General features: G+C 38.7%; 1 protein-coding gene across 1 annotated transcript in view; it reads left to right on the top strand.

Moving 5' to 3' along the window:
- si:dkey-61l1.4 (collagen alpha-1(I) chain) overlaps positions 1-14976 on the top strand; it is an 83015-nt gene that overhangs the window by 52512 nt on the left and 15527 nt on the right. The window contains exons 22-46 of the mRNA XM_049579179.1: positions 98-151; positions 636-743; positions 1567-1620; positions 3313-3366; positions 3493-3537; positions 3646-3699; positions 3839-3883; positions 5604-5657; positions 5754-5807; positions 6009-6062; positions 6421-6474; positions 6866-6919; positions 7495-7539; positions 7644-7688; positions 8965-9072; positions 9202-9255; positions 9438-9491; positions 9638-9691; positions 10392-10499; positions 10925-10978; positions 11582-11689; positions 11797-11850; positions 13085-13138; positions 13834-13887; positions 13997-14050. Of these exons, the coding sequence (XP_049435136.1) occupies positions 98-151; positions 636-743; positions 1567-1620; positions 3313-3366; positions 3493-3537; positions 3646-3699; positions 3839-3883; positions 5604-5657; positions 5754-5807; positions 6009-6062; positions 6421-6474; positions 6866-6919; positions 7495-7539; positions 7644-7688; positions 8965-9072; positions 9202-9255; positions 9438-9491; positions 9638-9691; positions 10392-10499; positions 10925-10978; positions 11582-11689; positions 11797-11850; positions 13085-13138; positions 13834-13887; positions 13997-14050 (1530 nt within the window). The remainder of the gene's footprint in view (positions 1-97; positions 152-635; positions 744-1566; positions 1621-3312; positions 3367-3492; positions 3538-3645; positions 3700-3838; positions 3884-5603; positions 5658-5753; positions 5808-6008; positions 6063-6420; positions 6475-6865; positions 6920-7494; positions 7540-7643; positions 7689-8964; positions 9073-9201; positions 9256-9437; positions 9492-9637; positions 9692-10391; positions 10500-10924; positions 10979-11581; positions 11690-11796; positions 11851-13084; positions 13139-13833; positions 13888-13996; positions 14051-14976) is intronic.

Raw genomic sequence — 14976 nt, 5'->3', positions numbered from 1 at the left:
AAAGTACAGCTGTCAAGATGAGCTCTACAAGCAACAGGTAGAGAGAGAGACATCATAAACAATATTAAAAGTAAAATATAATGTCATGTTTGTCTAGGGCTTCAGAGGACTGGATGGTGACAAAGGAGACACTGGACCCAAAGGAGACAGAGTAAGAGGAAGACACATTGGTGATGAAAATGAAATTAAATTCATTTGTTTGTGGTTAAACTGAAAAGCATGGTTACAGTCTGATGTGTAATTTAAAGCATTTCATAGGTTAAGCAACTCCTGTAACAAAAGTTGATGAATGAAACCTTGATAACCCTCAAGGTTCCTCGATTCTCAAGAATTAAGATTGTCGTGCTAGGGTAAACTTGGATCACCATTAATGGAAGAGGATGGATATCATTAGATATGCAAAAATATATTAAGTAGAACAACCTATATGTAATTTAACATTTAACAAGTGCACATAGCCATGTGAAACCTTTAGAAATTGTTTACTTTTTTTGTTTTGTGTATAATGACAGTGAACAAAAGCAGATAGCCAGTGGCCTCTGTCTTATGTCAGTGATATTAAGACTGCATGCCCCCCAACCCCCATACAACCTCCTTGTAAGGACTAAACATCCTAACCCTCCGCTCCCCTGTAGGGCCCACCAGGTGCTGCAGGGATCCACGGTCCTCAGGGAGAGACGGGTGAACGTGGCACCTCAGGTCTTCCAGGGGTGAGAGGTCAACCTGGGCCCAGAGGAAAACAGGTGCAGCTCAGGATATCATCAGAAATGTCCTGTGTTTTGGTTTAAAACATCCCAACACTGCACTGACACGATTGACAGTCGTGTTTCTTTGGCAGAAAAAAATCAACTGAAGGGTTTCTGTTAGTTTGTCAATAGAATATAAACTTCCCAAACTAAATGTCAAAACATGTCCTGAGCCCATGAAACCCATTCTTAAAGTAGCTGTGCTATATTTCTTAATTATTTATGGTGACATTTTGATGAGCTATGCCTGTAATTAGTTGTCCTGTTAATTCATAAATTTGGCAGGGCAGCAGCACATCTGTGACAGGTTAACTATATTGTGAAATGTGCTTGATTAGATTCCCATTCATTTAAGATGCACAAAATATTGCAGGTTGAGTTAGACAAAAAAATAACTCAAGGACCACTTGTTAGATTCTGTCTGCAACTTTTAGCAACATCACATGGCCTCAGTCATCCTTGCCATCTGCTCCTCCCTCTGTATCTCTCCGTCTACTGATGAGGGTCATGAGATGGAATGAAAGCCTCAGAAGAAATTTAGACATTTGATTTAAGGCTTTATTTTCTTTTACTTTTTTGACAAACTACTATTTCTGAGGTCCAGAGTGACCCTTCAAGCGTAATAGCAGGTCTAATCTTATTCAAAATAATACATATTAAATCTGTGTAACACTTTTCCTGATAGTGGGCCTATAGTGACTGTATGGAATTTAAAACTGTTTGTTGCCTTATTTTTGCTTGTAAATATACTAAGGACCTTTTATACATATTTAGAGCATGTTCCATAATTTTAATGAGATCCTCTGTCATGTCTCCTCAGGGTGAAGATGGGGAGGCTGGTAGTGCTGGAGTGGTTGGGAAACAGGGGCCAAAGGTCAGAGGCTTTTATTGCTGCCTGCTAGTAAAGCTAATCAACCAGAACTGAATCTGTCACAACTTATTGTCTACAAACACTTTTGTTGCATTGCATCACACTCAACATTGGCCAAATAACAAAGTCGATATCATGATATCATCTGTATAGGAGATACATTTTTAGGCATAATGAGGCTGTTTTGAGAGTGAGAAAGCCATGCAAAATGAAGTGCTTAGTGCCAGATACAATGGACATAGAAAGTTCAGCCAAATGCAGCATAAACAAAAGATTTTACACTCTCAGTTTTAAACACAACCGACACATGAGAGTGACAGCAAGCTAATATTTTACCATTCATTTGGAGTCATTTTTTTGTTCACCTGATAAATGGAAGTTGGTTGGTCTCTTGCTGGCCAGGTAGTGTTCAGTTGGTTTATCAGAGCTTTTTTACTGAACACTGCCGCCCACTGCTGCCAGTGTTGACGAGAACTCTGAAACTGAATCAAATCAGTAAAGTTGCTCCCCAAAAGATCTGAAAGAAACTAAAAACTCTGCAGAGCTGAGAGGGACTGCTGAGTTGGGTGATAATTCTCTGTGGGTTCATCATTACATCTGACATCTTACACCTATACTTAGTCATTTGATCCATTTTTAATACAAAATATTGATTAGTGCAGAAGTAAATGTAGGCTATAAATAAGCTTGAAATAGTAGTAAATAAGGTCAGCATAGATAACCTAATCATATTCACAACAATTCTAACTAGATTTCCAAAGTAAATATATGATTATCCCACTTCTAAATACACATAGTTGTTACAGTGATTTTACAAAATCTTGATTTGCTTTAAAAAGAGGTGAATAATCTTACTATATAATGACGAAAACGCTGTCTGTGGGTGTGTCTGTGTGTCTGTTCCACGTTTTTCTCCTCACTGACTTGGTCAATCCATGTGAAATTTGGCACAGTGGTAGAGGGTCATGGGAGGAGATCAAATCGATCTCTTCCTAGGAGGTTTGACCGATCTGCATGAAGCTCGGTGAACATAATCCAGGGACCAATATCGAAAGTTCCCTCTTGGCAGAATTTGGAAAACTTCCTAAAACTGAGCTTCTATAAGGCAATCAATATTGTGGAAGGCGTGGCTCATCACATAAAGGTGTATAACATCTCAACTTTGTAGGCACATGATCACACATAATCTGAGGGGACCCCTCCATTATTGACCCAATCAAACAAAATGGGGGCACTACAGAGCTAATTTCTTATCTAGGCCTAACTGCCATATTGATTTTTACTAAACTTGGTAGATATGTAGAACAGGACGCCTCAAGGCTACTGGAGAAATTTAACTCTAATTGGCAACTGGGTGGCGCTATAACAACAGAAAAATGCTTAAAAATGGCTAAAATGTGACCGATCGCTGTGGCTCCCCCTGTGGCCGAACATTGTTGTTTTTCTAATTTTTGGTATGACTAAGTCATGGTATGGTATGCTGTACATAATGACGGAAACTGTCAGTGTGTCATTTTGTCAGTCAGTCATTCTGTCTGTCCCACGTTTTTCTACTCACTGACGTGGTCAATCTATGTGAAACTGCACATAGGCATTGAGGATTGGCATAGGTAGAAGGTGATAAAGCTATCAATGGGTATGGACTAGTCTTTTATATAATGTAAAGATGAATGTCTGTTTTCATTCATATTCAAGGGCAGCAGAGGCACCCCAGGAAAAAATGGAAAGTTAGGACCCAGAGGACTAAAGGTAATTATTACCTGGATTGTAAATCTAAAAATTAATCAATACCAGATTCTTGCTGTGCAGTTATGTGTTGTTATATAACAGTGTTTGTTTTATTTATTGTCTTTCTGTTTACGTCTACATTTATAGGGTCGCACAGGACTCCAGGGCCCCTTTGGTCTGCCTGGCATGCCGGTAAGAACAAACACAATATGCTAAAAAAATGGCATCTGGTTTTTAGTCTGACGGTCTCCTGTTAACACTAAACAATGTTTGTGTATTTGTTTGTGTGTATTCTTGCAGGGTTTTAGAGGCAGAGTTGGGATTGAGGGACCAGAAGGAAAGCCTGGTACACAGGTTCCCATTTTATAACTTTTCATCTCATATGATTCTGTTTTTGCTGCATTCCTTTCTGTTTGCCAACTCCATCAAGCCATCTTAGCATTTTGTTTTTAACATTGAGGTACATTTGTAATGTCATATGTTTTAAATGCAGGGCGCTCCTGGTTCTGTTGGCTCTCCTGGCCCTAAAGGAGATAGAGTAAGTTGTTTCTGTTTTTTTTTTTAACTCAGTGGGATGGGACAGATTTGGATGAGAGGATGGAGATAACCCTAACACTAGCTGCTAGCTTGGTTTGCACAGTTCAGTTACAGCTGTGATTAACTGTGATTATGCTAATCTATTTTTTGCTAGAGAAAAACAGATTTTAAACCATCAAAACAAAATGTACTTAACTGAAAAACTGAACATCCAACTCCTCAGAGGGTCATTTAGTACAAACACTGAACAGAAGTTTCTCTATGTGACTTAAATGTGACAATTAACTTTCATAAACTGATTAACAAACTTAAATAGCAACAGGTACGGCTTCACCTATACTCTGTGTATCTGGGTTTACAACATGGTTACATTAATTAACCAATGTTGTTTGCGAGGGAGTGACTTGTCAACAAACAAACATCCACCTGTCACTCAAAGCAGCCACGCCCTTAATTACATATAACTTAAGCCTAAATAACATTTAAACGGGTGAGACATAAAAAAATTCACCCTCTGTACAGTGTTATAAACTGTGAAATTAACTGTATAAAATGAAACCGTTTTTTCTACCAGGATGTAAACATGTTTATTTCTGCTGTACAGTTGGGCATTTTAACATGGGGGTCTATGGTGATTGTCTCTCTCTTGGAGCCAGCCTCAAGTGGACATTAGAGGAACTGCATTTTCTGGCACCTCAGCATGTTTCATTTTTCAGTCCTGGAGGTGGATGCTTTGTTGGGATGCAACAATGACCTGCAGTGAAGAGACTAGACTGGAAGGTTCCAAGTTTGGTCTCTGTAATCTCCAGTAATCGTCTCAGTGTACTGTGAAGCTTCTAGTTTAGAATGTAGGCAACAATTTTGTCCATGATGGCAGGTCAGGAAGACCTGGATGCTGCTCTGCAGGGCGCTCGATTTGCATGTGGCTGCCAAAAGGGAAGTTGAAGAGGGAGGGGCAGGGGCTCGACTCAGATGCAGTTATTGGGCATACAATGCACTATGAATTGAGAATTGAAAGCCACAGGCCAAATTTAAAAACTGAAATAGAAAAATGATTTAAAGAAATGAAAAAATAAATATATATATATATATACATACATATATATATATATATATATCTATATCTATATATCTATATATATATATGTATATATGTATATGTATATATGTGTATATATATATATATATATATATATATATATACACACATATATATATGTATATATATGTCTTGCAGAAAGGACACTTACTTATCTAGACAGAGGGCAAAAGGGCAGATGCTTGAGCACCACCTGGGGTCCACAAACCTGAACATTAATGTTGGGCGCAAGAGATGAATTTAACAAAATTTCTTATTGTTAACTAGAAGGCAAGAATAACATGCTTCATATCTAACACACAGGACCACAATAGGCCCTGTTACCCTCTGATATACTTAACACACTGAGAAATAACAACAATAGCACATCACTTCCTGTGTGATGGCTGTGAAACATGCCAGAGAACATACAGTACCAGACAGCAGTTGTAGATATGAGTGTAATGTCCCTGTGTACTAACTTCTCAACACAGTTCAAGGTTACTAATTATCTTCTCTCATGATCTAGTGGTTAAAGACATACATGCTCATACTCATTGCAAACAGTTATGCATGTTGAAAGAAATCTCAGTAATCTATGCATTATTGTTTAATTAGCTCTATGGTCTCTGTTCACCTGAAGGGGGCTCCAGGTGTGGCTGGTGATACAGGGCAGGCAGGTTCTCCAGGAGCTCTGGTAGGCCAATACTTCTTCTAAACACCATATTCTCAAACTGGGGAACTAATGTGAAGTTGTTAACATACTAAAAGTAGTCATTTTTGACTTCAACAGGGCCCCTCGGGAAAGCCAGGCCTAGATGGGATCCCTGGACCAGCTGGTCAGAGAGTAAGCAGATCATACTTTTTTTTTTTTTGTTTATGATATTCAGCATTGCATAGGATGTATATGAGGAATATTGTTTTCTTGTGTTGACTCTGTGGCATTTTTCTTGAAAGACCACATTAACAAAGAATGAACACAGTAAAGGTTGAATTGAAGTTATTCATGATAAACATATGAATAATTTATTTCAATATCTCTCTTGAGGGCTTTATGGGGAAACCAGGGTTGATGGGCCCCCAAGGACCAGTGGGAATGTATGTAAGTGACAATAACAAACTGTTAGCTACGAAGCTGGTTTAATCAGGATGATGATAGATGGCTTTGTTTTCCCCTTTGATTTTAAAGTCTTTTTTTTTCAAACTGTACTGTGAAAAAGTTTACTCCTTTCTGAATCAACTGAAGTACTTCTGAACTTAGTATTCTAATTTGAGCCAAGTTTTTTGTTCATGTAAAAAATAATTACTTTTTTTATTTGTAACTGGCAAATTGTAACAAAGAAACTGATGCCTAAAATTTTCCATGACTTTGATTTTTGAATTTGAAATGTGTGAACTACTTTAGTCAGTGGTCTAAAATTACATATGACTGAAAACTTAAAGGCTTAACTTCTCCCCAGGGTTACTCTGGATCAGTGGGTCTGACTGGGAGACCAGGCCACATGGGGCAAAGAGTAAGGCGTGATCCCTGATCTACATTTTTCAAGTGTAATGACTTAATACGAAGGCTTGAGTCTTGATACAGAAGATAAATCATATCTTACACACTACAATAATCATCATACTGTAGTAACACACTTAGTGTAAGTCATTTTATATAGGCTAAAAAACAAACCTCACTTTTACTGATTGGAATACTTTGCACATCAGGCTTAGACCATTAGAAACCCCAAACTAAACTGAATTTAGTATTTTTTTCAGATTGCTGCTTAACTGGAAAATTCAGTTGTTAGAATTCTAAACTGGCCAAGCTCCCAGCCAGGCAGCAATAAAGTTTATGTCCAAGGTATTATGTTGGTTTTTGTCATTCTAAAATATAATTGCAGTATTTTCTATTGACTGCAGGGAGATGCTGGTGTCAGAGGGCCTCCTGGCATCCATGGAAAGACTGGACCTCCAGTAAGTGTGTTTGGTGAAATGTGATGCATTTGGATTTTTTATCCAGATGATGCCCACGCAAATAAACACGCATGCCCCATTTCTGCAAACCACAGATATGTTTTGGTTGTACATTATTATGCAGCAGGTGCATAAACTTTATGCTTAACAAGGCTGTGGTTCTGTTAGGTTTAGGCACAAAAAGCACTTTGTTATGGTTAGGAAAAGATCATATTTTGGCTTTAAAAAAAATGCTTATGGTAGCACTATCCTGGCAGGAAATCAATGATCTCTTGTGAAAAAAAATCCAACCACATTTTTGTGGTGGAAGCAGTAATGGGTCACTAAAAGACACCCAGTTTGGTGGCTAAAAATCCGCAGGATGGTGCTGTGATGCAGGCTTGCAGGAGTCTGGCCAAGCTGACATGCCATCCACCTCATAATGACAAAGTCATCTCATGTACTATGTCACTTTAGAAACATTGATGTGATAAATATGAAATGTACAAATTTAATGATTCTGTGGTTTGTAGAAACGTACAATGCGAACATTTCCTTCTGGTGACTAGGGTGTTATCAAAACATTGTCTTCTCAGGGTCTGCAGGGCCCTGCTGGTGGTAGAGGGACACAGGGACCACAGGTAAGAACATGTAAACCCTAGAAATGTACTGATGAGACATCATCAACCAACTTAATGTGGGAGGATAACCTGACGTCATTGTTTTTTTCATCTCTTCCCTTCAGGGCCGTCAAGGAGAGCTGGGGCCCAAAGGCGTCCAGGGACTGCCAGTGAGTAGGTCTTACAAAAACATAGGGTTGTTAAAGGCTCAGTATATCACTTAGGCAGCATGGTGAGATGCTTTCTTTTCTCTCTGCTTCAAACATTTTGGTGTCATTCTATCTTCTCAGTGTAGCTGCACACTTCCAGAAGCTGTCAACATAGCTGCAAGAAAAAAAAAATTGAATACTAACTAATAATTGGAAAAAGCAGAAATCTAATCATAGTGGGTCCTTTGGCAATGACATAATGTCACACACCCCCTGTACTCCTTAAAAGGATAGTGCACCCAAAAATGAAAATTCAGCCATTATCTACTCACCCTCATGCCGACGGAGGCTCAGGTAAAGTTTTGGAGTCCTCACATCACTTGCAGAGATCCTAGAGGGGAGTGGGTAGCAGCACAACTCCACCTACAGGCTGACGGCGCCCCAGATTCAGACGTCCAAAAACACATAATTGAAACCACAACATATCTCCATACTGCTCATCCGTAGTGATCCAAGTGTCCTGAAGCCCCGACATAAAAAGTTGTTTGGAAAAACGTCAGTTGAACTCTGTTTTTAGCCTCTTGCGCGAGACTGTGAGACATGGGCACCGCCTTCATGTGTGTTCACGTGCTTTCGCTGGTCTCACGCGCACACGAGAGCGTGGTCCACAGAGAGACAGTTCAGGATCTTTTCCATAATGTTGTCACGCACTCAAAATAATAATTTGAGCCTGTCAGTGGCAAAAGCAAGCACTTTTAGTGGACACACATTGACAGTGCACTACTGCCCATTAACGTTACATTGCAGCTTATTTTGTCGCTGCTGCTGCTGTCTCTCAATACTTGATCAATTTCTAAAAAAAATGTCTCTGTTACTCATTTAGACACAAACACATGGGAAAATAGGGTCCAGATTAAAAAAAGTTTCCCTTTAACATTTAAACTCATAAAATGAGGCAATCTCAATGCTCAAGGCAGATCCTACAACTTCTGGTGTAGAATCTGCCTTCTGCTGAAAACAGATATTTTAGTGAAATGGAGACATAAATAGAGATTCAGACAGTAGATTTGTGTTACACCCCTAGTTCATTCATTTTCTTTAAGACAAAGTGGGAGCATCAAACTATTCAATCCCAGCATTTAACTGAAAAGTTACACCTGAAATTTGTTCAACATCACATCTTGATGATATACAGTACATTACATATCTGAGATTTTCCATATTGATTTTTGGTAAATCTCACTTCTTGTGATCAGCTTCAGTTTAGTTGTTACATTTATGCTCTAAATGGTTTCAGGGCCCTCCGGGCCAGCCAGGACCAAAAGGCAGTATGGGGAGCCAGGGTCCTCCAGGGAGTCAGGGGCCTCCAGGACCACTGGGGCCAGCTGGACCTAGAGGGTTTCCAGTGAGTGGGTACTTTTTGTCATTCTCTTCATTTCATATTGAGATAAAAGTCAGTGATGCAGCCCTAGAAAAAGCAAGTATACTAATCATATTGTAATGCAGTGTATTTTCTTTTCTGTTTTTTGATCAGGGCCCACCAGGTGTGATTGGACTGATGGGTCAGGCTGGAGAGAAAGGAGATCAGGTAACTGACTTTAGCGTAGTTCTAAAAGATTGAAGATATTGGCCAACAGTAGTAGCTAACTGTAGTTTCAAACTGTGAAATGAGTCCAAGCCTAAAGAGAACCATTCAAGCAATTGAAGTCAGTTTAAGGCATATTATTTTTTGTTTTTATTTACATTGTTTTTTTTGTTGTTTTTTTTCAGGGAGCAGTGGGTCCTGCTGGTGATATTGGTGCTCCAGGTCTGGGTGGGCAGCAGGTCAGTTAGCTCACTGATCACACTGCACCAATGAGAGTACTATATAATGCATGCAGACAGATATTAAGTGTTAAATACTCATTCTAAAATATTGCAATACATTTCCACTATGTTATTGATAAGTATGATTATGCATGTCATGTTAGGGTCCTCATGGGCCTGCTGGTGAAGAAGGGATTCCTGGAACAAAAGGTGACCAGGTCTGTGACATTATTACGGAGCTGATTTTTTTATTTTTTTTATTTTATCAAACACACAGATATTATATCATTACGCATTCATGATATAAATGTTGTATTAAAGACTACCTTAATATAAAGCTGAAAAGCAGTGTTTTACTGTCATCTTTAACTGAAAGTCTGACATGTGCTGCACCTGATTGGACAATGAATTGTATGGTTGTAATTGTGTTAGGGGTCTCATCTGTGGTCCCATACAATGGAATGCAATTTTAGTCAATATAAAATAACTAAATAAGTACATAAATAAATCTGCCTTTGAAATAAATAATTATGGTGATGAAATCCTGAAATAAATACATGAGGCAATAAGCATATAAATACATGTAAAAAAAACCTGACACATAAATGAAAATTAATAAATCATTTTTTATTATTATTATTTTTAAAAGGACTATTTCAGAGAACTGCTTTTATTCATTTCAGGGGGTTTTTACTTCATAAGGAGACAGTCCTCCTCCAAAGTACAACAATAAGAAATTATGACACTTATTTTATGTTTGGTGATAACTGTGATCTCTCGCAGTCATAGTAATTGTTATGGGTGCAAAGCAGGAAATCAGACGACATTCAGCAATACATTCAGCAATGGATTAAATAACTCAGACAATCACAACAGACAATGTCCAGCAACTGTCAAACACTGTACTATCCTGAACAGGGAGCTCCGGGCCCCCAGGGACAACTGGGACTCAAGGGACTGAATGGAAAGCCAGGACCTCAGGGCTCCCACGGGCTGCAGGGTGAGCCTGGGCAGAGGGGCAAAGAGGTTAGATGTATTGTCATTCTATGCAACAATTTCATCTAAGGCTATAATTAACGATTATATAGTATAGTTATAGACATAGTTATCAATTAATCTGCTGATTATTTTCTGGTCATAATACATTGGAGAGAGTGAAAATGGTCATCACAACATCCTACAGCCAGGTGTGACTTCATCAAACATCTTGTTTGGACCAAAACCCAGAAATATTCAATCTAAGATAATGCAAGACCAAGATAAATACCAAATTCTCACATTTGAGCACATGAAACTAAAAAAAATTGGCAGTGATTTAAACAATTAATTGACTGTCTGCTATTTAATTTTTTGTTGATCGATAGAATAAGTGTTGCAGCTCTAATCTTTTTTAGCTTCTGTTTCTTGTGGACTGCTCCTGATCTTTTTTGTCATTTGGTTTCTATTGGTAGGGAGAAGTTGGAGAGCCTGGAGTTCCTGGGGATCCAGGTGCTAAAGGAGCAAAGGTCATTCCCATTTCAATATTGTATCATTAGCTACTGTGGTATTTAAGACAAAGACAGGTTATGACTAACTGGATGTGCACATTGATTTATAAATTTAAACAACCTCCAAGTATTACAGGCAGCCTATGTACTGTTAAATATGTATGTAAATATCCCCCTGCCCCATGAAAGTTTTCATGTGTAAGTGCTTTACAGTATCAAATGAAAGTAAATTAATGTGACTTTGATCAACAGAAAAAGACCCTGTAACATCAAAGTGAAAACATAATGCTTTTACAATTTATTACAAATATTAAATTTTAAAATACTTGTTTGCTTTGTGCTGATCTTTTTTTTATTTATTTATTTGTCCCCAGTTTATTGCAGCTGATTCATTAAAATAATGCACTCATCAGCCCCAATACTGATCCTTAGGATCAGCTCAGAATATCTTTAGTTTATACATTAGTACCCTTCCTCTTTAATACAAGTCTCATAATTAGTTAAATCACTGTATTCAAGGGGTTTTATTTGATTGTACGTAGGTCCAAATTCCAAGGGGGTGAATACCTTTTATAGTCATTGAACTGCTCAAGTCAATAAAAGATGATGTGTTTTTCACAGGGAGATAAGGGAAATCGTGGCCTCTTCGGATCAGAGGGCCTTCCAGGAGTCCAAGGCACACAAGGACGAAGAGGGTCAAAAGGAGAAAAGGGTTATGCTGGCTTAATGGTAAATAAGTCTTAATAACTTTTTAACCATCAGACCACCTGCCTATATCATCATCTGTGTATCTACTGTACAGTGCCTCTCCTCATCACATGTACTTTTATTTTAAGGGTCAAGGGGGCCTGATGGGGAAGATTGGACCATTAGGTTTATTAGGACTACAGGTAAGTTACCCTCTGCCCTCAAGAAAGTAGATATACTTTCTGCTAACACCATGTTGTCTGATCATGGCTTGTAAGCTGCAGTGTAAATTTGTTATCTCTGCCCGGCTTAAGCCTCGAGGGGATCATGCATTTGGGTGTGTGTGTGTGTGTGTGTGTGAGAGTGAGTGAGTGTGTGTATCTTTCTTTCCGCAGCTATTTTAGCAAACTACCGGACCAATCTTTCTAATATTTTGTGTGCACACTTATGAATGTATATTCAAGAATCTCTCTTGGTTGTGGTGATTCACAATTGTTGAAAAACCTGTATGATTGACTGATTATTACCATAGTACCATAGAGCAAAGGGCATTCCTTGAAATCATTCTGACTAAAAACAAGAAGCCTTTCCTAGTGCTTCCCTTTTCCACCAACATGGAACCAGTTCCATTACGGTTCCTGCACGTAATTTCAAACTGTTGAGAGCATTTCGACCAAAAATAATTAGTTTGGAACCTGAAGAGTTGGTCCAGGTAACAACCAACAAATAGCAGATTTTCCTCAACCTGAATTGTGAACCATGATGACAGCAGTGGGCATGTCATATTGTGTGGGTTAGAAATAGAGGATGGAGAAGTCAAGTGAGAAATAACTGGAAAAATACCTTTTACAGTGGTCTCATTTATAGTATATAAATGAGACCACTGTTATAATAACAGAACAAAAGCTTTTATCAATGTCATCTGCAATTTTACCATTACTGTTTATTTCTGTTGTGCATTGTGCAACACTCTCCGTTAATGACACATCCTTAATTACAATGGTTCCACACAAAACTGGTGGAAACAGAGGCTAGTTTGCTAGATACAGCACCAGAGTTCCAAGAATCCTGAACAGAACTGGTTCAAGAACCAATGCCAATTTGGTGGAAAAGGGGTAAAAGTACACTTTTGCTTTTTCTGGCGTTCACCTGCTGAAGCTCAGTCTGACAGCTGCTGTCAGTCAAACACTGTCATGGCCCTCAAGTCTGCTGAGAGGAAAAGGAACATTCCTGATTTTTTATTAAAGACCTTTTTTCCTTCGATAATCCAAGAATTATTTCATTTTAAAAACACGTTGACGGTATTTTTGACTATAAAGAGGATGACTAAATGTTGTTGTTTTTTAACCTTTATTTTACCTTTATTTTATTTTCAGTTGGACTTCAAATATCAGTGGCTGTTAACTGATAACTGCTGTGAATTTGCATCTTTTTCAGGGTTTTCCAGGTATTTTTGGGATTCCAGGATCTGACGGGCCGCCAGGACAGAAGGTACACAGCATGTTCTGTAAAGCTCTATCAGAAAAAAGCTTAGTCAAAAAAAAGAAAAAAAAAAAAAGACTGATGTTGTGTTGAACTGTATTGATTGTGTTTTAAAGGATAGGTTTGGACTTTTTAAAGTTTGCCCTAATACAATACTCATATGCCAAAACTACATAGAGAGAATATACTGTAGGCTGCTTCATTCCTCCTCTTCATATTGGCTATGAAGCCAGCCATTCCTTATCAGACTACACTGGAAGAGATGCAGGACAAGATACAGTCCTCATTTTGACCAAAAATATATTCCAATGCTAATAATAGGCTTCAACAGTCTGAGCTAGCCAAATCAAGTGTGTATCTTTGTCCTGGCAGTATTGTGTAAGTTTTTTCTTAGCAAGTAACCTACATGCAACTGCCAGGAAGTGTCCCTCCCCCACGGCTCAGCAAGGAAACATTGTCAGTGGAAATACATAGAGGGATATTTTTTTTTTAACTGAAAAGACCAATTTTAATAGAAAGAGTCCTTTGACTTGACAAATCTGACTTAAAGCCATGGTTTATGTGCAGTATCACGATAGGTTAGCAAATGTCATAAAGTTTACTTTTCAAAGAAACTGAACCACTGTCAGAAATTAAAGACATGTATGAAAGGTGTGTGATGATATGCAGTCACTTTTTGATAAGCTGAACTTTTCTGTCTATAGGGGGACAAAGGTCCTGCTGGTTTGACTGGGGAGCCGGGAACTCGAGGCCCAAAGGTACAGAACTCAGCTTCCTGACAGTCACAGTCTGTAATGTGAAGCAACAGCCCATCTATCAGTGTTACTACTTTTGATTCCCCTAACGCTGTACTTTGTCTAACTGCAGGGGGTGGCAGGAAGCCCAGGTGTGAAAGGTGACATGGGAAAGCCTGGACTAGTGGTGAGTGCAGTCCACAGTACAGTATGACAAACCATTATAGTGTTGCTAAAGACAGATGCCCCAGAAACATTTTTACTTTGACTTCACATTTTCCGATATGTTATGACCCTGTGGAGGTTTTTGTGTAGGCAGCACTAAATGGAAACTAAGGGAGAGTATTACGAAACATAAAGTTGGCAATGAGGAATATTTCACATTTCACATTCACACTGTAAAACAACACAACAATAACCCTGATTATCTCAAAGCAGTTCGCATTGAGATCATCCTTCTAAGGCCACCAAAGTTTTTATTCCCAGCTGAAAACGACAAAACGTGCTTCTCAACTGGGAGTGCTTGAGAGCACTTTGGAGGCGCGCCATTTTTTTCAGCTTAGACAGTGGTTGAGTCGTGTTGCTATGATTCTGAATATCTCCAGTAGTAAAAATGTTGGTGCAAGGTAGAGTACTTGCTCTGGATGAAGGGAAGGCTGAAGCAAGTAGGGAGAGAGGACAGAACATATTTTCCTCTATTGCTTTTGTTGTTCAGCACTTGTACATTTTAGATGTGATAGTTAGTCTTCACAATGTTTGTCCCTCCTCCACTGTGATTGAACAGCTAGGTAAAATGTGACAGTGAATGCCGCATGTTAGCTAAAATTTAACATCTTTGAATTCTCAGAGATTAAAAAAAAACAAACAAACCACTCAACAGGTAGTGCTCAGCGCAGAATAGAAATTAAGTGCATTGTCGTGCTGCTGGCGGCTCGGATAAAACACTTTGGTGAACACAGCCCCTTAGAGAGGAAAACAGGGGAAAACTACTTCAGAGGCAACTTTTTGGATTTTGACCCTGTTGTTTGCAGGTTTTTGCCTTTGACACCAATGCAGAAAAGTCTCTACTTGTTGTGCATAAAGTAAACATGTACTCTAGTTTTTCTTTCTTTC

The sequence above is a fragment of the Epinephelus fuscoguttatus genome, linkage group LG6 (genome assembly GCF_011397635.1).
Source record: "Epinephelus fuscoguttatus linkage group LG6, E.fuscoguttatus.final_Chr_v1".
NCBI lineage: Eukaryota > Metazoa > Chordata > Actinopteri > Perciformes > Serranidae > Epinephelus > Epinephelus fuscoguttatus.
The sequence above is the reverse complement of the archived record's forward strand: the minus strand, read 5'-3'. Positions and strand labels throughout refer to the sequence as shown.